This window comes from Lygodium microphyllum, chromosome 5, assembly GCF_053477565.2.
Source record: "Lygodium microphyllum isolate KBCC chromosome 5, Lygodium_microphyllum_v1.1.10, whole genome shotgun sequence".
Taxonomy (NCBI): Eukaryota; Viridiplantae; Streptophyta; class Polypodiopsida; order Schizaeales; family Lygodiaceae; genus Lygodium; species Lygodium microphyllum.
In genome coordinates, this window is record NC_141139.1 from 26952074 (window position 1) to 26976984 (window position 24911).

Sequence of the window (24911 nt, forward strand, 5' to 3'; positions counted from 1 at the left end):
TATTTCTACCTACCCACCTCTTCTCTCTCCTCCTTATTAGACATCTCCACCACCACCACCACCACCACCATCTTATCCTCCACATCCATCTTACCCCACATTCCCAACACCTCATGGTTCTACCTTATCTTCTGTCAAGCATGCATTCAATGACAAAACCTATGGAATCTTTTGCAAGGGTTGGAACCCCAACCCGATCCCGCACTTATTTCACACGAGGTCGTCCACTCATGAAAGACTAGGAATGCCTCCGCTATTGTCAAGCTGATGCAGGGCATATTGCCTAAGTTTCATTCTCAACTTCAACATTTTGACTTAGCATCAGAGTGATGGGCGCACTTGACTGACCGCTTCTTGTCTTGGTGCATCGAAAAAATCTTCACCATGAGCTTCAGAACTTCAAAATCTCTAACGGGGATGACTTGAAAGTCAAATTGACTGAGTATCGGCACCTCCTTGCTGAATTCTCCACTATAGAGACTCATAAGTCCTTTGACGATCAAGTCGCATTGTTTCTTAACAAGCTGCTGCGTAAATACTTCAATTTTGTGCAACAAGTGGTTTCTCTGCCCAATTTACCCACATTCTATGAATTTGAACATCAACTATTGCATTATGCATGGCTGTTCGGTCTGTTTCATATGAATAATTCCTCAAAGGGGGCTCTTGTCGCTCATTCCCAGAAGGGGCAGCAAGGGAAGGGTAAACCAAATCAAACTTCAAAAAAAAATCAAAATCAAAATCAAGCAACGGAATCACAAGAAAACTCCCATTCTCAACTCAAACCAGGGTAGCAAAATGTACCTAAGAAGAATAGATATTGTCAACATTGTCAAAAGATTGGCCATTTTGACAATGAATGTCGATCAAAGGCAAGAGGCATAGCACCAAAACCCAAGTCACAAACCCGCGCCCCTCAATCGGGCAACTCCCCTCAAGGGAGAGAAGGTGATGGCAAGGGGCAGTGGAAAGGTCAGACCCACACTACCACCAGTCAGCCATCTCAGTCTCGACAACGTTCTGAACTCCAAAGAACTTGTCTGACTGGTTTGCAGAGGCCCACATCATCTCCATAAAGGCATCTGATACAAGTCTCGTCCACATCTGTGAGTTGCCTCCCGACGAGGTTATTGCAAAGGCCTACTCATCACAATCAAGCATATCAGCACATGTTTGGATTGTGGACAATGGAGCTACACATCACATGACTCCTATAGAGGACATCTTTCGTACTCGAGCCCCTGCAACCAGGCGGGTCTGCGTAGGAAACAACTCCTCGGTCAAGATCCAAGCTCAAGGTTGCGTCAATTTTGCTACTAACAAGGGTTTGGATCTGGCTTTGTTGGACAATGTATACTATGTCCCTTAGCTTGGGGTGAACTTATTATCTGTTCAATAGCTTTGTTGGTTAGAGTGAGCAGTTTTCTTTACAGCGACCACCACAATCGAGGTCCTTGACTCTCAGACTGGTTTAGTGATTGCTTGTAGTGAGGCACGGCCTAATGGCCTATACCACATGACCCATTTTCTTACAGAGCCAACAACCGAGGGCTCCGTGTTCCATAGCTTCAAGGCATTAGCCACATCTCGAGAGCCTACGAACAATAAGCATCTTTGGCTTTTCCACCTAGGGCACCTTGGCTATGACTCTCTTTATAAGTTGTCTCACTGTAGATGTCTATAGAGCTTATTAGCTTGCGAAGCAGCACCGTACCCCATTTCCTCAGCAATCTACACATAGAGCTGAGGCGCCTCTTAGATTGATTCACGTTGATCTTTGTGGGCCCACATCCACTACTACCTTGAACAGCGCGTTGTACTTCTTTTTTATAGTGGATGATCATTCCAAATACATGTGGGTGTATTCCTCGAGCATAAGTCTGATGCTTTCACATATTTCTCTACTTGGGTACTACTAGTTCATAACCAAGCGGGTCATCATGTTCGCTACATGAGGAGTGATAGTGGTGGTGATTTCATCTCCCACGAGTTTTCTGAGTTTCTACAGCAATATGGTATCTCTCGTCAAATCACCTCTACCAACTTCTCCTCTCAGAATGGAGTCATAGAGCATCGAAACCGGATAGTCGTGGAAATAGCACGCTCTATGTTGTTCGCAGCAAAGCTTCGTGAGTGCCTTTGGGTTGAGGCTACTAACACTACAATGTACATCCTCAACCGGTACTCGACTGCGACTCTTCCTCAAAAGACCCCGTATAAGGCATTCTTCAACTCTTGGCCTATCATATCTCACTTCAGAGTCTTTTGGGTATCGTACATACACACATACACCTGATGATAAGATAGGGAAATTTCTTTGGTTGATTCATACTAGGTTAGACTTAGCTTACTCAGTTAATATTCTCTGTCAATATTTCACAGCACCTAGGATATCACGTTGGATTGCATGTCTTTATGTGTTGCGTTATTTATGATGTACTTATTCTTATGGCCTCACTTATGGTTTTGGTTTATGTTTGCAAGGGTACACTGATTCTGATTGGGCGAGAGATCCTAACACCCGGCGTTCCCATGGTGGCTACCTTTTCACATTGTGCATGGCTCCCATTTCTTGGTCCATTCATAAGCAAAAGACAGTGGCGACTTCCAAAGCCGAGGCTGAGTGTGGGGCTCTTTTCGATAAAAGCGTCGAGGCCATCTACTTGAGGAGCTTACTGGTGGCACTTCACTTCCATTGTGACTCTACCACCATTGACTACTGCGACAACTAGAGTGCCATTGTCCTTAAAGGCAATCCAATCATCACACCATGGATGCGGCATGTAAGAGTCCACTTTCACTTTTCCAAAGAACAGGTTGAGCTAGGCACTATCCGCCTAGAGTTTGTGCCTTCATCAGACAATTTTGCAAACATTTTAACCAAAGCGGTCAACCGGCTGGTTCTTCAATACCTTTTACCTAAGAACAGCTTGGATACACCCTTCTCTACTTCTTCAGACTAACGGGAAGAGGGTGTTTCCCTCTTGCTTTCCCTTCCAGTTTGAGAGGGGACGGCTACTTCTTTTGATAGTGACAGTGATTATGTTTACAGCTTTTAAACGTTCATTCATTTATTCTTTGATATTGTATTTATGTACATTTGTAACTTCATCTACACTATCAGGATGACATGATTGTAAAAGGGTACTTGGGCAAGTGAACAATTCCCTTGCGAGGACACTTTCCAAGTGACACCATTGCATTGCATTTTGCGTGAGCATAACATCTTCCATCTCCCTTTGCATTACCCCATGCATTGGCATTCTATTCATGTAACCATGCATTTGTGCGCATTTATCCATTTTCGGTCTTTTGGAGTGGTCGACTCTGGATCCACTATATTCATGGCATTACACATGAGAGTCTCCAAGGCAATTCTCCATAGCTTGCTTGCTTGCTTTGCTTGTCTTGCTTGCTTCACATCTTTGCTATATTTGTGTCACCCACACCCTACCCATTTTCCTTTTTCACCCACACCCAGTAATGGTAGGGATAATATAATTGTTTTGTGAAGGCCTTGGGTTTGACCATCCCTGCTCACTCTTCCATTTGGGGCACGGATTCTCAATAGAATGAAAACTGATTTGAAACCCTCACTTCATGTTAAACCTATCAAAACTACAAAGCCCTCCAAAAACAAAAAAAAGTCCATAGCTAATTCTATCTGCCTTTGCAGGACTTGGTAGGCCACTGGGTAGCCAACGTGCATCCTTTATTCGATACCCTGGCCTCTCTAGGGTGATCACTTGGGCTCCCTTGGTAAGATAACCATTGCCTCTTTAGTCTTAGTAGGCCACTGGGCAGCTTACGCACACCCTTTGTCCAATGCTCTGACTGCTTTGGGATGGGACGCCTTGGGATAAAAGATAAAGAAAAAAAAAGGGCTTGGCTGGGCCATGCTTAATCTAACAAATCATGCATACCTCACACAATGTGGCTATGTCTAACCTTTGTGTGTATCCATCTAACAAGTATTCCTTTTGTAAAATGAGCTTTGCCATGGTCAAAACAGAATGTGCAGTTTCCAGTGCTTAATGAGACATAAAAATGCAGTAAGTATTTCAACCTTTATAACAAGCTAAAACAACTTTGCATAGAAGAGGAAAGGAGCATTTACCACATGTGTGTGACTGTAGGACCGCTTATTCTTCTTTCTGGGCGTGAAAACCTTTGCATGTCCAGTGCAAGCTGTTGAGGATTTATAAGGTGTTGGTAAAAGTAAATCCAGAAAGTTTTAAAGCAAATAATTGTTCTGAAACAACTTTCATGTGCAAGCTCTAAAATATGCCTCATTCTTCTTTTCTAAAGGTAAACTGAATAGCTTAATAGAAGAGATGCTTTAAACATACAGCCCTGGCAGAAATAGAATTTGAAGCTCATAAGATCCTACTTTAGATGCTGCAGATGCCTGCCACTGCTGAATTCCACGAAGACGACTAATCTCCAAATCCAGCACTTGATATGTTTCAAGATATAGGTCGGACTGACTTTGTTTCATAGAATCTGGCAACTGCATCACTCATGAGAAAAAAAAATTGACATTATCATTATCATTCTAGACTTAAATCAAACAGAAGTTATAAAGACTCTGACGATTGTAGATCCTCTTAAGCAGATAGACACTCTAAAATGTCCTTGTAAGCCTCAAATAGAAACACAATAGTATCATTGTAACATGGAACAGGTTTTGGCAATGGGGACGAAAGCATGAACAGGACAAAGATAGGAATTGCCACCCATCACCATGAGAGACAGCTTTAGCATGAGGAGGAAACTACAATGGTAGGGAACAAGATGGAATTGGGATGGGCAGCTAGAAAATGGCCGTCTCATGTCACTACAAGTCAATTACCACTCAAGTAGTTTGAACAAATTACAACATACATGAATAACCATAATTACACATAATTGTTTTATAGAGCCCAGTAACCAACTGCATCACTGCCATTGCGCCCAGCTTTCCCCCCCTCCTCCCAGCACGCTGCGCCTCCTCCCCTCCATCCTGTCGCACTGTGCCTCCCCCTCCCGTGAGCTGCTCCTCCTCACACTTCCCCCCCCCCCCCCCCCGGGCCCCCACCTTACCCCCCCACCCTGCTGGCCGCCAAGCAACTTCCTGCGCTACCCCCCCCCGCGTGTAACTCCCCCCCCCCCTTAAAGTGCTGCCCCCACCTCCTTCGCCCTGTGGCCCCGTCCGGCAGGCCCCCACCCGCATGTCCCATCCGGCAGGTCCCCCACCTGCATGTTCCCATCGGGAGCCATACATCCGTGGAGTCCAACGTCTCTCCCACCGCCAAAAAGAGCATCAACCCCTCCTTTCCATCGCCCCCCCGCCCCCTCCCCATTTGCTCCCTCCATCTGCAGCAACGCTCCCCCCCTCTAGTAGGATAGCAGCGTGATTAGTGTCACTGCCACACGAGTCCCAAAGGTACGGGTGGTTGTGAAAGATACAAAGAACATACCAAAGTTTCTGGAGATTGAGGCAAGCGGACACTCCTTCAGGCAGTAGGTTATAGTGACTCAGCAGCCAAGGCAGTGCCTACGATGCCATGACTTTGAGCATCAAGCAACAAATTGCACGCGCTTCGGGCCCAAAGCAGCTCCGCCAACAAGCCCGCAGGTGGACGCTGACGGCTTTACATGGGTCCAACAACGACAGAGAGGGAAACGGCAGGGGGGAGCCTCAATCGGCCCCTCAAACACAGCCATGGCAACAAAGAGCAGGAAGACGAGGGATGGACCCCCGATAGAGCACCCCGCAAACCCCCTAGCTCGTCCCACCCAGCAAGACCACAAAACCCCACATCCACCACCCATGGAGGCGTCACAGGCTACCTCACCCGAGATCCCACAACCCCCACACCCACCCCACCCCCCATGGAAACCCCCCCCCCCCCTCGACCCTAGCCCACACCCCCCCCCCTTCTAGGGCCACCCCCCCCCACCCGCCTCATACCTTTGATCACCCCACCATCCCTCGATCTTCCTCCTCCCCACCATCTCCCCCACTAATCAGTCCCCCTGATCCTCACCCAGTATAGGTGGCCCCCGCCCATTCCCCCGCCCCCCCTTCCCACACAAGGTTGTAGTGACAAGGAGCGCAAGGATCAAGACACTCGGTGGCTGTTAGCAGCAGTGAGAGTGAGAGTGAGAGAGAGCAAAATAGTGGAGAGAGTGAACATGATTTTTGGGTACAATGACAAGTGTACCGCTTTAGGTTTTTAGATATATATATATATATATATATATATATATATATATATATATATATATATATATATATATATGAAAGTACAAGTGCTAAGGGTGTGTTCACAATTGAGCACATTAAAAGGCACAAGGGCCTTTATTCCCAACAACCTCCCACCTAAAGGCAATGTGCCTTAAGAGGAGAAAAGAATCAGCTAAGTCTAGGTATGTACAAAGCTGAAATACATATATCTATCCAACTCCCATCATCTGTCGGCAATGAGCAAATCCCTCTGCTCGAAGACCCTTCGTGAGAAGGTCTGTAGGATTATCATCAGTATGCGCTTTGACACGCTCAATGCTCTTGCTGTCAAGTACATCTCTAATGAAGTAATACTTCACCTATATGTACTTCGTCTTCGCATGAAAGACAGGATTCCGTGCTAGCATGATAGCACCCTGACTGTCACAACAGAGAACAGGTAACTCTATAATGCCAAGCTCTCCCACCAGACGTGAAAGACATAAAGCCTCCTTCCATGCCTCGGTGGCAACCACATACTCTACCTCTGTAGTAAACAATGCAACATACTTCTATAGCCTGGAGATCCAAGAGACTACTCCTCCTGTGAAGGTAAACACATACCTAGAAGTGGATTTTCTACAATCCGCATGACTAACATGGTTTGCATCCGTAAAGCCAACAACAGATGCCTTCTGCTTTCCAAAGCAGATGCACAACTCCTTTGTGACTTTGAGGTATCTCATAATACCTTTCACTGCTTCCTAATGCTTTTTATTAGGGTTTGCCATGTATTTGCTAACCACTCCCACTGCAAAGGCAATGTCAGGACGTGTAGCAACCATAGCATACAAAACTACCAACAGCTGAAGCATATGGTATCTTGGCCATTTCAGCCGTCTCATCATCAGATGTACGGTTGTCCTCTGCACTGAGTTTCACATATGGAGGCAATGGAACCCCAATTGTTTTCCCTCCCTTCATATTGAAATGCTGCAAAACCTTGGAGATATACTCCTGCTGAGATAGATACAGTAATCCTTTCAACCTATCTCTGAGTATTCGCATGCCAAGAATGTGATTTGCATCACCAAGATCCTTCATGTCAAAGAGCTGCCATGAAGACTTTGCTTCAGTGAGTCCAAGGCATGAGTATCCCTGCCAGCAATCAACAAGTCATCAACATGCAAAACCAAGATAATCAAGCTACCATCCGCTACCTTCTTGGTGTACAAGCAGTGATCCACTTGACTTCTATGAAAACCTTAAGATTGCATAAATGTATCAAACTTATGATACCATTCTCTTGGTGCTTATTTCAGGCCATACAAACTCCTTTTGAGTTTACATACCATCTTCTCTTTCCCTTGTGCCACAAACCCTTCAGGCTGCTGCATATATATGTCTTCATACAGATCACAATGTAAGAATGCAATCTTTATATCCATCTGTATGAGCTCCATATCTTCAGCTACAACCAAGCCCAAAATGGTTCTCAAGGTAGTCATCTTGACTACAGGAGATAAGATCTCATCAAAGTCGATTCCATGTTCCTGCTTGTACCCCTTCACAACCAATCTTGCTTTATACTTTGGTAAGGAACCAGAAGTGACCATCTTGTAAACCCATTTGCATGGAAGTGTTTTCTGCCCTTTAGGCAACTGCACCAAGTCCCAAGTGTCATTTTTCTCAAGAGATTTCATTTCTGACAACATGGCTTTATACCGTTTCTTGCTGTCCTGTCTGTCCATTGCTTCCTTGAAGCAAGACGGTTCACCACAGTCTGCCAACATGACATAATCAGCCACATTGTTTGCACCAGGAATGAATCTATCAGGTTGTCTAGTAGCCCTAAACGATCTCCTAACCCAATGATCACTGTTTGCTGGCTATTTCTGCAAATTTCCATTTTCAGCATGTTGTCCTGGCATTTCAGCCTACAAATCAGCATTAACAGCTTGCTGTCCTGGCTATTCTTGCACATGTATGGGCTCATTATCATAGGCAATAGCTGGCTCATCATTTCCAGCCTTATTTTCTGCATTTACAAGTTCATTTTCAGCAAGTATTTGCTGCTGTAAAGCGGGTACATTTTGCTGCTGTACAACCCTATGGACCTCCTCAGTCTTTTCAGGTTGTTTATACATGCGATCGTCCCAGAAGATAACATCATTGCTACGTACTACTTTCCTTTTCTCACAATCCCATAATCTATACCCCATTTCACCCTCGTCACCATATCCTACAAAAATGCATTTACAGGACTTTGGCTCAAATTTGCTGCATTTTTCTTTACGAATGTGCACAAAAGCCTCGCAGCCAAACACTTTCAAGTGAGCATATGAAGGTGGCTTGCCCGACCACGCTTCTTGGGGAACTCCCCCCCTCCCCAAAGACCTGTTTGGTGACCGATTAATTAAGTGTACAGCTGTCATAATAGCCTCTGCCCAAAAACCATGGGGTGATACAGCATGAGACAACATCATACGGACCTTATCTTGTATGGTCCGATTCATACGCTCTGCAACTCCATTTTGGGGTGGATTATGAGGGGCAGTGAGCTCCCTCTTAATCCCTTTGCTGTCACAAAATGCCTCAAAGGCCTTGAACACATATTCCCCACCATTGTCAGAGTGAAGACACTTAAGTGTCTTATCTGTCTAATTTTCAGCCAATGCCAAGAATTTTTAAAACTTGTCAAGCACTTCATCCTTGCTATGAATAGGATAAACCCATACCTTTCACGTAGCATGATCGACAAAGGTGACAAAATATTTATTTCCCCTAAAGAAAATCCTGGTATCTGACATGCATCTGAATGTACTAACTCTAGAGGAGAAGATTTCAGTGAAAGAGACTTTTTATGAGACGTCTGTGCATGTTTACCATAAACACAATGATCACAATGCTCAAAATCAACATAACGAAAACAAGGCAAGTAACCCAAACGAGAAAGCATTTTCATTTTAGTCTGGCTCATGTGTCCCAACCGGCCATGCCACAAAGAAACACTTGGTTGCTCGGTCACGGCAACAACATGATCACTCACACTAGATACAAGGAGAGAATACCAAGTATCACTTTTACAACCTTTGGCACTCACTCTAGATCCCTTATAGATCTTCCATTTCCCATCACCAAAGGTGGTATGAAATCCATCATCATCTAGTTGCCCTGTGCTAATCAAGCTCTTCTTGAGCTGAGGTACATGCCGTACATGTTGAAGTGTGAAGACAGAACCATGCTGAAACTGAAACTGCACACTGCCAATACCTGCAATGTCACATGCATAGTTATCCCCAAGATGAACAACACCATGTCGACCCCCTGTATAGGTAGAGAACTACTCATGATGAGGGGTGACATGAAAGAAAGCACCTAAATCGAGAATCCAGGTATGCATGTCATCATCCGTATCTGCAAGTAAAGCATGTGCACCAAAGTGTGAAGAGACAAAGAATACGTCATTCGCACTGTCACTATCATGAGTGACTACATTCACCTCTTCAATTTTAACACTACTCTTCTTAGGTTGACCCTCTTTCTTCTCTTCCTTGCTATCATCTGTCTTCTTGCCCTCTCCTTTCTCTTTCTTCCATTTGTAGCAATCACATTTAAAGTGAACCTTCTTGCCACAATGATGGCATTCAACATCTTTGCCACGAGATTTACTACGTCCCTTGCTATCAGATTTGCCTTTCTGCCGTGATCTGCCCCTAGTATGCAAAGCACTAGAAGACTTACGGGATGCATTGTTCTGTCGATTCATTTCTTCGATGAGTAGAGCACTCTCTACATCGGCATAGAAAAGAATTGCATTAGAATTGCTCATAGCAGTCCTCAATGTATCCCAACTCTCTGGAAGAGTGCAAAGCAAGAACGTAGCCTTAAATTCTTTATCAATCAAGAACTTCAAGGCAACCAACTGGCTGAAAATGGAGTTAAACTCACTCAAGTAAGTAAACATTGCTGCACCCTCTTTCATACGCAAATCCATAAGCTTTTTCAGCCAATACACTTTGTTTGCAGCACTCTTTTGTGCATACAGTTCTTCCAGTCGAGTCCAAATAGCATATGCAAAATCCAAACCTTCAACATTAAACAACAAGGCATCAGAAATCGATAGCTCAATGGTTGAGCGTGCAAGCTCATTTAACTCATCCCAATCTGCATGTTCCATGTCTGCGGGCTTTGCCCCTTTGGTCTTAATCGGCTTTGCCTGCTTCTTTTGCAACAAGATATTGTAGCATTGTTTTTGTCAAACTGCAAAGTTATGTGCTCCTTCAAGCTTCTTTATGTGCATGAGATTCCTACTGCCAGCCATGATTTTCAGCCCAACTGTGATCGAAAAATTCAGCAAATGCAGGCCCAAACTATCACACAATTGACCAAGGTATAAAAAAGTACCAACCAGCAATAAATGACCACATAGAAGCAGAAATTTCAGATCCGTAAGTAAATTTTCAGAAGCACCAAACCATGTGCTACAGCATTCCACAACTGATTACAACTGTTCCAAGGGCAAATGCATCACATTACATGAGAAATCCCAAATTTTAGATGCAATTTCTGTTGTACATGTACCCACGGGCATAAAATTTGACACGCACGGTCAAAAGCCCCAAAATTTTTGTGCTCAAAGCATCAACCATACATCTGCACTGTCTCTGACATGCATAGAACATGCCAATTTTGACAAAATAGAGCAATTTCAGCGAAACCCCCAAATTTTTTCAAGTGCTAGGTGTCCAACTTGCATGGAATTAAACCCGCATGTACATAAAATGACCAAATGGCGCACAAATTTTGCCCAAAGTGCAAAAGCTCCAAATTGCACAGGGTCCAATGTGCATCAATGTCAAGAAATTGGGTAAGTTTCAGCCCAATTTTTGCATATACATGAAAAGCCCCAAATGTCGAAGGCAAAATGTCACAAATTCTTGCAATTTTTGAGACAGATATCACTGGTGTGTCTTGCTCGCACCAAATTTGGACAAATCCCCAAATTTCTTAGGTCTGATGTCCACAAATTTCAGTGAAATTGAAAATTTTTCACTAAAATGTGAAAAGCCCCAAAATTCCCGGGCAAATGTGCACCGATTTTACAATATCTGAGTCAGATTGTCCAGTTTTGCGTTAAGGTCCCCAGACCTGGAAAAAGCCCCAATTTTCCAAGAGCAAATGTACACAGATTTCTACTCTGTGCTTATACACGCAAACGTCCAATAGGGAAAGTGAAGAAAACCCCCTTCTTCTTTTTTCAAAAAACGAGGAAAAAAAAACAGACGGCAAAATGTCGACGACGACCCACCTCTGGTCACGGATGATATGTCATGTCGAACACGCCGTAGCCTGTCCCATCGGATCGCCAGTCGCAGCCCGTCCCGTCTACCACCCTGGTCCTTGGTCACTTGCAATTCGTTGCCTGCCCCATCGCCAGCTCATCACCAACTCGTCACCAATCTTCATTCGTGCAGCAACCTAGTCGCTTCCTGCACACAACCACTGTACCTGCCCGCTGGTCAACTGCCTCCGTCAAGCACTCAACTATTGACTCTAATGTCACACGTGTCAACTGTCTTGAGATGTGTGCACACCTAAGCTACCTCTTGCCCGCTCTGATACGAGTTTGTAGTGACAAGGAGCGCGAGGATCGAGACACTCAGAGGCTGTTAGCAGCACTGAGAGTGAGAGTGAAAGAGAGCAAAGTAGTGGAGAGAGTGAACACGATTTTTGGATACAATGACGAGTGTACCACTTTAGGTTTTTAGATAGATATATATATATATGAAAGTACAAGTGCTAAGGGTGTGTTCACACCCGAACACATTAAAAGGCATGAGGCCCTTTATTCCCAAAGGAGGTAACGAGCCTCATATGCCTATATCCTCCCCTCATTAGTAGCCTAGCCCCCCCCTCCCCACGCAGCTATCAACTCATCTGCCCTTGCCTCCCATCACACTTTCTCAAGACACGCACAGTTGCTACCATAGGAGTTCCTCTGCAGTGGTCTGTGTTCCTACATGAGAGTTGCAGAGCGTGGAGAGTTTCTACTACCTTTGGAGGTGGGGATCTTCCTGGTCCGCAAGTCACTGAACGGTAAAGTCCATTTACTAGCACCACCGCATGCACCAAACTATGCTTTCTTCCTTCAAACCTCTCATTCAGGAGACTGGACGATGACACAAATAGAGGAGGAGGTGAAGGGCCATATGGCAGACCACATCTCCCAGTGGATGGGAGAAGGAGGACTAGCACTCTTTTCCCAACAATGGCCAGGATGCATGATGGACATTAACTGGTGAGCTGGAGCCGAGGTCCCACATCTGAGCATTATTTTTCGAGCCCCTCCACAGTGGAGAGTACCGATGGATGTGATTGAGTGGCCCCTAGCACAAGCTGCCCGTTTCTACCAGTGCACAGAGTCACGCCTCTCAACCTGGCTGATAGATGCCCTGGTGGTACCGCCTGGAGCATCTATTACCCCCATGGTCCACCCGAGGGGCACCATGGGGGAATGGAGTTCACCTTCCAGACCTGTGGGCAAAGCATATTCGCATGCCCCATAGCTCTTCTTCTTCATCAACAACTTCCACACTAAACAGATACTTGTTCAGTCAGACACAAGTTTCCCTATGAGTCTACGTCTAGCATCCTAGAATGTGAATAGCCTCCACTACAGTGGGACACATGGTCCCAAGAATTGCAGCCTGCCCTTGCCGGATAAATCGACATCTTACTTCTGCAAGAGCACAAGCTCACCCCCGCCCAAGTCCATCGGGTAGGGAAGGTACTCCCAAGCAGTTCACACACCTATTGGGAGTATTCCATCGGTGCCTAGAGCAAGAGTGGAGGCGTACGCACCTCTATTGGCCTGAGCCTCATCGCCTATGTATGTGATCACGGAATGATTGTGCCAAGGAGGGTGGGTCCTATGGATCAGATTGGATATTGGAGACTCGTGCCTTGGAATCCTCAATGTTTATGCCCCTACTCAGGTCAGGGCACGCAGCAGATTCTGGGTGGAGATCACAGCAGGACTCCCACAGGTGGACTCCTGGACTGTTGGAGAAGACTTCAACAACCTGGAGGCCTTACAGGACCAGCAAGACAAAGGCAAAGATTACCAGGGTATGGCAGGGGAGGAGCAAGAGGCATGGGAGGTCTTCCTCCTCGCAGTAAGAGCACGTGATGCTTGGCGGGACCTAGCTTTCCACAGAAGGGAGAGGTCGCTGGACTTCTCTTGGGGATATAGGCAGCTAGCTGGAGCTCTTCTGGAGCGGTTGGACAGGTTCTATGTGGAAGAGTGGGGGTGCTCTCGCCATGGCCAGGTAGGACAGTTGACTCGCACCGCTTTGTCTGATCATTGCCTGGTCCTCCTTACACTTGATGCTCTAGCTTGAGCCTTGGAAACACGATCCTGTCGGATCCCTAACTCGATCTACAAGAGGGATGAGGTGAGGAGGCAGATGGAGCAACTTTGGATTAAGAAGTGAGGCAGGAAGGACCGGATCCCAAAGGAGGTTGCATAGGTCCTAGCCGAGTCAAGCAGAATCTACCAAGAGGCAGCCCTACAGGCCAGGCAGCAAAGCTAGGAGGAGGAGAGAGCACTTCGGCAAGACCTGGCAACCACACAAAGACTACTCCAGGAGGCACCAAGGTACCCCACTCTCCACGCATAAGAGGTGCACGCACGGGTAACGCTCGCCGGTCTCGAGGACAGGCACTCGGAGTTTTCCTTCCATACCTCAACAGCCTTTTGGGCATGGAAGGGGAAAACGATGTGCAGGGACTTTTTCCAAGTGCATCAACCTCGCACCTCAAGAGATCAAATTCGCAACCTCAGTGATCGATATGGGAGGATTCACTCTAGCCCAGATGAGGTGATGGAGATTGCCACTGACTACTACAGACACCTTTTTCAGCAGAAGGCAGTCTCAACTAGGGGACAGCACTGTAGACAGCAAGTTTGGGACCACATTCTATCCCTTGTCACAGAGGAGATGGGACACTCCCTCCTAGACCCCTTCACAGAGAAGGAATTAGAGGAGGCTTTCCACGCACAAGACGGGCAGAAATGCTCGGGAGAGGATGGCCTTTCTAAGGCCTTCTTCACTACCTACTAGGAGGTGGTCAAGGACCCCCTACTGCTGGCCTTTCAGGAGATCTTCAGCTCAGGACGGATGCCAAGGAGTCTATCGAGAGGTCTGACTAGTCTCCTCCCCAAAGGGGGAGACCAGCTGGAGCTATCCCAATGGAGACAGGTCACCTTGTTGTCAATGGCCTATAAGGCACTCGCCAAGATGACCGGTAGGCAACTCCGCCCCATACTTCCAGACATCATTCATGACACCCAAACAGGTTTTCTCCAAGATAGGAGCATCCTAGACAATGTCTTCACCTTCTTTGAGGCGACTGAGTGGGCCCAGCACAGTGGTAAGGGATTGGTTGTACTTCTATTGAACTTCGAGAAAGCCTATGATAGGGTTGATTGGGACTTCTTAGAGAGCACCATGGTGAGGTTGGGCTTCCCCCAGGCATGGATCCGCTAGGTTTCTACACTTTACAAATCGGCTACCAACAGGGTTCTCATAGGTGGCAGGAGGGGGGAGGAGTTTCGATTGGAGAGATCAGTCCCGCAGGGTTGTCCTCTTGCCCCATATTTGTTCCTACTCTTTGCAGAGGCGATGTCCCACTTTTTCCGAGCACGTGTGAGCGGGCTACGTGGCCTTCGACTTTCCACGAGGGAGGAGACGGAGCTATTAGATTCAGAGTATGCAAATGATACTGTCCTTTATATAGAGGATGATGAGTTGATGCTGGAGAAAGTGAGACTAGCCTTGGAGGTGTTTTGCACTACAACTGGAGTGAAAATCAACCAGTGAAAGTCAGTTGGTTTTCTTACAAACCCGAACTCTAGCACAGAGTGGGGCGTCCACTTGGGATTCAAATGGATGTGCAGAGGGCCGACCGTCCGATACCTAGGATTCAAGGTGGGATTCAATATCACTCCTACCCAACAATTTCTTCCAGTTCTCAACTCTATCAGGACCTACTGGAGTACTGTCCGCCTCTCCTTAGCAGGCCGAGCCCTAGTGGTCAACTAGGTCCTCCTAGCGAAGGCTTGGTACATTGCCTCGTGTTGAAGCTTCTCCTCATCTTGTGTAGTTCAGCTTCGCCGCCTAGTGCAGAATTTTCTCTGGGCCGGCTCAGACAATTCCAAGGATTCTCGAACCAAGGTGATGTGGGCAATCATCCTCCAACATCCGTCTAAGGGAGGGCTTGGGATCATAGACCCAAAATTCCAGATCCTGGCCCTTCTGGGCAAGCTAGTAGTCCGTGGGCTCACACCAAGAGGGCAGACCTGGAAGGTCCTTGTGTAGGAGGGTCTCCAGGAGTGCAGACCGAATTGGTGGTGATTGGAGGTCATCTTTGAGATGCATCTTCACGACGGCGCAAATCAGGCCACCCAGATCTTCCTTCCTCTGCAGCCTACTTCGTGTGTGGTAGGGCCTCCGCAAGGCCCTAATTCAGAGCCCCCTAAGATGCCAGGAGGAGATAGACCGCCAACCGGTGATCTGGAACCCCCAGGTCAGAGATCGGGACAAGATACAGATTGGTGAGCGCCCCCACATCCAATGGGCTGGATGCGAGGCTAGCCCTGCTTGCACTATCAGGACATGGTGGGAGGTGTACAGGATGGTGGATCAGGAGGTACTGCAACAGGCATCAGGTTGTCACCAAGGAGTTGAGTTGAGAAGGGAGATTGACGCAGTGATCCCTTAGGAGTGGCTTGACCCCCTGATCCGAGAGCTGGCGGAGCCTGGCAAGGTGTGGGCCGCTAGATTCTCACCGGCAAGTATCCCTCTACAGGTGTCAGGTAGAGTGGGTGGTGCCCCCTATAGGATTTCCTTCACCGTGCAAGATGGGGGGTGTTTGGTCCTTGACAGAGGGCAACATGATGAGGAGATCGTTCGCCTTCCTTGGAGGAGGATTCGTGTGGTCGGCCAGTCTCCAGGGGAAGGCTTGGCGTCTAGACCCCCTATGTGTTCTGGGAGGAGTTCCGAGAGTGGCACCTCTGGATATGGGAGAGCATGCCACTTGATGAGCAGGAATGGGACCCTGGAGAGTGGCTATAGCCAACCACTGCGGTCGCCAAGAAGCCACTGAGGTTCTTGGAGTATACAGTCAAGATTGCCAGACATGTATTGATGCCGGAAGACATGGATTGGGCGCCTTTGCATAGCAGATACTGGGCAGAGCCCAGCATCACGGATGCCTTCCGTCGGACTTTCTGGCGTCGCCTATGGGACAGCTGTAGATCGAGGAGGGTATCGTATTTCCTATGGCTTTTGGCACATGGAGGTCTGGCGGTTGGGAGTTGGCAAGCCCAAATGCAACAAGATGGAGGGTGTAAACGCTCCCCACAGCAGCTTTTGGAAACTCCAAAGCACTGCCTTTGGTCTTGTGAGGCAGCAGAGCTCATGTGGAGAGGAGCCTGCCGCATTCTCCGTCATCTCGTACCCAGCCTTGGATGTATCTCGTGGGGAGCTTTTTGCTGGCAGGCAATCAGCCAGGACCGCCACCTTTTGTATGAGACCGAGATGCAGGACACGATTTTCATCATTGAGGCTGGGTCTTGCCCAGTGGTCGGATTGGAGGCTTTACCCAGCCGCCAAGTACTAGAGCCCACAGCAGACTGCTCTAAGGTATGGGAGATTGTAGGGAGTCTTACAGGATGGCACATCTGGAAGGCACGCTGTCAAGAGGTTTTTGGCGGGGAGTGCCTTTCAGTATAGGCAACTTTGGCTGAGCTTTGGACTTCCATCATCCACTCCCTCTGTGGCCGGTGGGACCAGGTGTAGGAGTCTCGAGCTCGTCAGGAGCTCCGTTTTCACTTTTTGCGCACCGCGCGGCCAGGACCTGTTCTTCATGATGCAGGCAGGCAGCCCCACGCGGCGATACATCCCCCCTCCATGGCTTCTTGCCCCCATCGCCCTGAGACCGCCTTGAGAGGCTTGTATGCATGATGTATTCATGACTTTGCATCAGCTCCAGCTAGTCTGTTGAGCATGAGCACTCCGTTGTAATCAGCCTTTTGGGTAATATAATTAGCCACATTTTATTTGCAAAAAAAAGAAAAAAAAACAACTGCATCACTCATGAAAAGTAATCTCAGGTTATTATTGTGCACGATCAAAGTACAAGTACTAGCACTCATCCAAATCCCTGGCTGTATGACCCTTGTCAAACGATCTAGCCGCCACAGCCGAATGTCTACAAGGCCCGGTCTTTGTGCCCACTTGGAATTGACAAACTAAATTCTGAATACCCCATTTCCCTGGGGGTAATTGAAAGAATTCTGGCAGAGAATCCAGCTAGGGCCACCTGCAATGAATCCCTGAGAGTTGTCGCTGTCCAACCACTTTGCAAGCTAGGGAGAACAGAAGAGACAGTTAACAAATGACAAAACCTTACATTCAATAAATCAAGGTCGCATTTACACATTAAACAATATAGTGCACAACCAAGGCTTCTTAAAGTCAAATTAGGGCTCTCCTGTAAGTTGAGGCCCTCAACCTTGGATACCACACTTAAAACAGGCAACCTAATACTACAATGCTTTTTTGCACACAAACACAATCTTTATTTAACTGCTGCTGTTAATAAGAACAAAAATTTGCAAGCTGCCCATTTATTGTTGGCAGCCTCATATCAATTCATCAACTTAGAAATACTGCAATTATCTCTATCAGTTAATTTTGTAAATACTTTCGAGAGTGCAGAAGCACCTGTGGTAGAGCCTTAACACAACTTCGATATGTGTAAAGTACAGCAACCATATCTTTCCCCTCCTGAACAAGAAGATTCTGTTTCATGAAACATACCAAGAATGTCAGACATGACGTGTTTAATGTTTTAGAGTAAGACCTCAGCAGTACAATGAAACCCCTGTTCACAGATGCCAGACTTCCTCAATTATCCAAAACATGTGGGACTATACATACCAGTTGGTTTATTGACTTAGTATCTTCAGTGAGAGAGAGACGATAGGCCGGAACATCTTCATAATCTGCCCATCAAACAACAGTGTCAGATGTGATAGTACATTACTATTGTGCCCCCTATCACTGTAACTTTAAATAATACTAAAAAGGAATATATATCTCTAAAAAGGAATATATGTCTCTGTCTACATAGGAGTTGATATTTTGTAAACAATGAGTATGTATTTTCTTTATAAGAGTTGAATTTCTTGTGACTAGATCTATTCAACTCTTATAAAGAAGTAAACATTTTGAAAAAAGCATATCGTAATTTATTATAAATGCTTATGAGGTGGATTTTTAAGAATAATTGATTGTAAAGCATGGTGGATGAGCATTTCAAACTTCATTGTTTGGTGTACATTGACTGTATTGCAGCTTATATGTTTATAATGTGTCTCTTTATCTTCAAGCAATTGATTGCTTGAAAAGTAAGAGAGATTTTCTTGTGACTAGATCTATTTTTGGAGAAAATTACTGGATAAGTCACTTAATACATGATAGATTATAGATAAGCTTTTATGTCAATCAATATGACATCATTATCATACTAATCAAGCATATCCTGGATTCATGAATACAGCATTGTGTGGATATTTAACAGTTGCATTATATTTTTGGCAATCTGTAAAAGTGTTTGAGCTATGTTGGCCTTTATTTGAAATAATCACTTCATGACATATCATTTATACATAAACTTAATAAATATCATCTATGTTGCGTCGTTATGTTTATATGACAATATATCTTTGAATTCACATAAGAGTACGACCATATTCATCACATGATGAACATGTTTAAAAAGATGCAGCATTATTTATTTTAAATAATCAAGCTTGTATGTAAAATACTTTCTGGAAGTCTAGCTGCCTAAGCAGACAAGTAAAATATGGCATCATAAAAATTCATCCTGAAACTCTGAATGACTATTACAAACAAATTTCACATTCCCAAAAAGCGGACCATTAGCAAAAAGTGAAAGAACTACCAATTGGACTTTTGGTTGCATTTTTCCCATTTGAAAGAATAAATGATAGCCCTTGTATATCAGACTGATCATCCTGCAAAAATACATCCCAGCTAGCTTGAGTTCTCCAGTCAATCTTTTCAAACACACTAATTAACATTTATTAGTTGCTTCCACAGTACATCCCATCCAAGCAGTTTTTCTATAAATGTCTGGGAAAAGTATGTGTATGAAATGTAGTGAACATACAATAAAGACAAGCAAAAAATGAATGATTCTTAACTGTTCAGAACATTATCCACCCAACAATGTAATAAAGATGATAGATAAATGCTCTATTTGAAAAAAAGTAAACCTTAAGAAAATGCTAAGAAGGCTATATCATTAGTCACATGTCTGAGATTTGTTGTGCTGGAACTGCTTTCAAAGGGAATGTGCACATACAAATTTGTGTAGGGTCCCATATGGTGACTCGTGAGGAATGCTTTGTAACAATAATCTGAAACAAAACTCAAGATGGCATGAAACAATCTCTGACACACGGCAAAGTACACAACTCAAGAGGAGGGAAACAATCACCAGTGATATTGAGATAAACAGAATGTACAATGATATCCAATAATTAGAAGAATGATGGACCCAACTCTAACTGCACAAGTGTGCCAAAAATAAGGTGCCCAAAGTCTGAAATGGGTATCTCAGCACCACCTTTCAGAACAAAATAGAGATGAGCACCCAACTACGTACTTATTGGCCTCCAAGATCTTTAACTTTTGTATGCAAATGGCCAGGACTTACTTTCCCCTTTTCACTATCTCAAATGGCACCTTTCCAATGTTATTATAAACACTTTGTTATTAACAGGCTCCACAAAAGGAAATATTGTTCCCACTTATGCTCTGATACAGCATTTCAAAATATCTAAAACAATGGAACTACCTATTTGTCTGTTACTAAAGAAGATAAGAACTTTAAAGCGCTCCCCATATTCTCAGATATTTCTTTCCAACATACATGCAAATCTTTGTCATTGGTGGTAGACTAAGGCGTGCCAAAATGTAGCCATGTGATCCACCTTTATCTTCTTCCTGACCAGAATGAAATGGGCCTGCTTGTTGGACCTATAGGAAGATCAAACATAAAATTCATGGCAATGCTCTCCCATAGTCTATCGAAATAGGAAAAGGGTGCAACAGCCCCAACCGACGATCAAACTTGACCTTCTGACATACAATGTATGGGTCTTCACAAAACCATCTATAATTCATCTCAAAGCTAGCCAATAAAAAAAGTATGTACTATCTTTACTATAAGATTGATGCCTCTATGCCTATCATACAGTTATGCACAACTTTCTACCTAACTTTATTCAACCAGTCTATGACACAGACAACTATGCATGCTTGCATCATAGAGATCCATCCTTGAGAATCTAGTGATCATGGCTCTAACCATCAATAATTAATCATAGATCCTTACAAACTCCTCATCCTCTACATATTATGTCTTCATCTCACATAATCCAGTAAGTTTGCATGCGGCACTTGGACAAGCTTTTGGATCATGTCATCATCAACAAACACTCAAGAAGTCTATTAAACCCTAAATAATGAAATTCTTGTTAAAGACGGTACGACCATTGAAAGTGAGCTTATCGAAGAATGTAAAAAGAAAAAAATATATGGATATATTTGTAGTTTTCTTCCTCAATGGAAGATTGTATATTCATGGGTGTACAGCCTTAAAAAGGGCTGGTGTCCACATTTTGGTCATTTTCTTCACTGGGCGCCCACACAATGGTGCACCATCCTAGACAACCTATGCCTAAAAATAGACAGGCACTTCATTCATTTACCACCACCTTCTTTGATCACCACCACCACTTTAGTCATTCTCCACTCCTCTTCTTCTACCACTCCAACACTCTTCTCTCCCTACACCATTGCTGCCCACACCCCTATCGGAGGACATCACAGTTCGTGGCCTATTTCCACCATCTCTTGCCTAGCATCATCTCTCCCACATCTGGCAACAAGTTCTTCTTGCGTTTTGCATCTCCAAAGCATCTCCACCAGCAGGTGCCATCTTCTTCCCATCTGGTGTCACCCTCGTGTCATCGTTTGGCGGTTTGAAGGGCTTCATACATCTTTGTGTCATCATTCTCTAGCTTCACGTCAGGTTTCCTACATAGGCATCAGTCTTCGCCAGTATCTTTGTGTTTGGCATTTGCGTTTTGCATCCTGGCTCACTCCCTGACATTTGAGGACTACGGTTCACTCCCTCGATAGCTAGTGATCATCTTCGACAGCATCATCAAAGGACTATGGTTTGCTCCCTCAACAACTGTCCTTCACATTCTAGTGATTACTTCAATAGCCCACTGCCCAAAGGGATTGCGTTTCGCTCCCTTCACTGTGCAAATTCCCCATGGGTGCTACAACCTGATTCAGACACGAAAGTGCAGTCATCTTATGAGCTTCAGCTCCGTTGTATCAACTTTTCTTCTCATGGCATGATTCACTACATCTTCACCGTGTTCTTCTTGAGTCTCTAAGTTTCTCTTCTCTCTCAGTGTTTTCTGTATACACTATATTTCTCCCCGCAAACCCTACTGTCTCTCTGATCTCTTTGTTATTTTTTGACACACATGCTTAGAACGATAAGATAGACTCATTCCTCCAAGGGAAGTTGGGGTATCATCGTTCCTTTTCCAATCCCGATTTGTATGTCCACACCACAGCTGGAGGGAGTGTGTTGTTTGCACTTTATGTGGATGATCTTCTTTTGATAGGTGACCATGCCCAAAAGGTCAAGAAGACTAAGGCGGCACTACACGAGGTGTTCGAGATGATAGATATGGGCCGCCTTCATTTCTTCTTAGGCCATGAGATTTACCAAACTCCGAAGGGGGTTTTCATCTCCCAACAATGGTATGTGCAAAAGCTTTTGGCCGCATTTGACATGGAGGGATGTAAGGCCATTTCTACTCCTATGGATCTGGACTGATAAGCTACAGCCCATACAAATTCTCCAATGGCAAATGCTACCCGCTGCAAGCAGTTGATTGGGTCCCTAATTTGACTTCTTCACACTCGGTTGATTTGCACTTTCCTATAGATCTATAGTGGTTGGGTTCATGACTAAACACAAGATGGTACATTAGAAGGCTGCTATGAGGATTTTGTGGTTCTTGAGGGGGACCCTCCATCTTGGTATTCATTATCCAACAGGTACTGGCGATTCACCTTTGGTTCTTACAAGCTAGATGGATTCAGATTGGGCCGATGATGTTGACCACCAGAGATCAATGACAAGATATTGTTTTACTTTGGATGCAGGTGTTATCTCGTGGAGTAGCAAGAAGCAGCCCACTGTTGCCCTTTCTTTCACAAAGGCAAAGTATCAAGCAGTGTCTTCTACCACATGTGAGATGGTATGGCTTCAAAGGTTACTAGGAGAGCTTGGCTATTCTCAAACACGTTCTACAATACTTCATTGCAACAATGAGAGTTGCATTGCTTTGGCACAAAACCCAGTGTTTCATGCTAGGTCGAAGCACATTGAGATTCGATACCATTTCATTCGGGAGAAGATCTTGGATGAGACCATTGATGTGGTTTATTACAAGACAGAGGATAATCCCGTAGATTTGTTTACGAAGGCACTTCCTCAGCTTCTTCTCCGACAGCACTCCAGATCCCTAAGCCTTATGCCACATCCACGATCTAAGAGGGGTTATTAGAGATTAGTCATCCCCTAGACTAGCATTTCTCAAGTTACCATTGGTGCAGTCAGTTCTCTCAAAGGTACTCTCAGAGGGCATTATTCATCATTCTTATCAATCAGTGGGCATTTTCAACAGGCACAATGTACGGGAAGTTTATCAAGCAGCCAATGATGCCACGTGGCAGCTAGAGGATTATTCGCTGATTATATTATTCATTTGTGGTGCGGGCAGTAGTTTTTTTTTCTGAGTCGGTCAATTTTTCTAGCCACCTACATTATTTTATGGCATTATTTCCTCCTATTTAGCCTTCAGTGGCAATCTATCCTCCTCACTTGCTTTTCAGATTCTTTGACTGCAAATTTCAGTGTTCTTGAAGAGTCTCTTTCCTCTCTCCCTTTCTCTCATGTTCATTGTCTTTTAGTCTTGTCCATATGCTTCTACATTTGCTACACTCTGACAAGTGCAAACATCTCCTAGGTCCACTCACCTCAATACCACCAACTTGAGGCTCACTCACTCTCACTGCATCATATCAACATGATTCATTTACTATGATTCAATGTCATTTCTCGATATGGTATCAAAGCAAAATGCTCATTGAGATGAAGATCCTCTTTGTCAATAGGCAAATAAAAGTTACAGGATCAGTAACATTCTCATATTCTGACTTATTTATTTCCATTAAGCCGTTTTCTCTGTGTGTATGTGTGTGTCGGAGGGTGCATTGGGGTGGTGGGGAGTGTGTGTTCCATTATATTCTCCCTCCCACCCTATCATTACTTTTGATAGACTAGTGCAATGGCTTTAAAAGGTAATGGTTATCTTACCAAGGAAGTCCAAGTAGTCACCCCAGAGAGGATAGAGCATTAGACAAAGGGTACTTGTGGGCTACCAAGTAACCTATCAAGTCTTGCAAAGGTGGATGGAACCACAATGAATTGTTTATAAATAAAATCAAATATATCGATTATAAAAGTGTTTTGAGAGATTGTTAATGGTCGATTAAGTAGTTGTACCATACAGGAGAATAAGAAGGGATGGTTAGGTCCAATCTATCACAAAACACACAAGCTACCCATCCACTCCAGGGTATTGATGATAAGAGAAGAATGACAATGTGATGGTGTGGTATATAAACTACCGGTGGAAACAGCTTAGGATCCATTGAGTGGTGCCTTGCACAATGAGTATATGATATGCTATGAAATGCTTATCCAACAGGTGTCACTTGGACAATGTCTCTCATGGGGAAATTGTTCGCTTGTCCAAGCACCTTGTACAAAGTTGATAAAATCATGCAATGCAAAGGGGAAACATATCATAAAAATCTGAGAGTTGATGCAAAATTATCTTTGTCGCCTAAAATAATGAGATGGCACGAGGAGTGTCAAGGGTTGGAAGCGTGTGCTTTGATGGTGTATGGAGCAAAGGTCTATGACTCTTTAGTCGAGTGATTGTTCTTGCTATAGTAGGAGCAACTAGGTGCGTGTGCTTCCACCTCTGCAAAACTGGATTGGCCTTCCTTTCTAGCCCTATTTTGGGCATGAGAAAGATTGTTGAGCTAAAAAATGCATTACATGGTGATTAGCCTCTTAAACAATTCCAAAACAGGCTTATTTAATGTAAAACCCTAAAACAATACACAGTTCGAGAGAGTTTTTGTGAAACCCTAATTTGGAAGAGTCCATCCACATCTATACATAGATAAGCTGCCCCCATTTAGTCTTCATCCTTCTATGCAGGTTTCTCACTCTTTAGTGCAGATTTCAGCCATCAATCTTCCTCCAATGGTTGTCCAACCTCCGCAACCACTGCCATGTCCTCCTCATCAGCCTTAGTACGTGGCCACTACTTTCTTGTTGCCACCCTACAGTCTAGTACCCTTCCTCTTACTGTGTTTGGACATCTCAGCCATCGCCAACCTTTGTAGCCTTCAAATCAGCTTACATTTTCAGCCCCTAA

The 24911-nt window shown here is 44.8% G+C and overlaps 1 protein-coding gene across 4 annotated transcripts in view; it reads right to left on the bottom strand.

The window, feature by feature from the left end:
• The window catches only part of PIR121 (transcription activator), a 230962-nt gene that overhangs the window by 184322 nt on the left and 21729 nt on the right, over nt 1-24911 (bottom strand). For all 4 annotated transcript variants that reach the window (XR_015690853.1, XM_087677627.1, XM_087677624.1 and 1 more), the window contains exons 2-6: nt 19244-19316; nt 18217-18281; nt 18001-18078; nt 4391-4510; nt 4118-4188 (exon numbers count right to left, since the gene is read on the bottom strand). Coding sequence is in view for 3 of the 4 variants with exons in the window: in XM_087677627.1 (XP_087533753.1) it covers nt 4118-4188; nt 4391-4510; nt 18001-18078; nt 18217-18281; nt 19244-19316 (407 nt within the window). In the remaining variant the exon portion in view is untranslated. The remainder of the gene's footprint in view (nt 1-4117; nt 4189-4390; nt 4511-18000; nt 18079-18216; nt 18282-19243; nt 19317-24911) is intronic.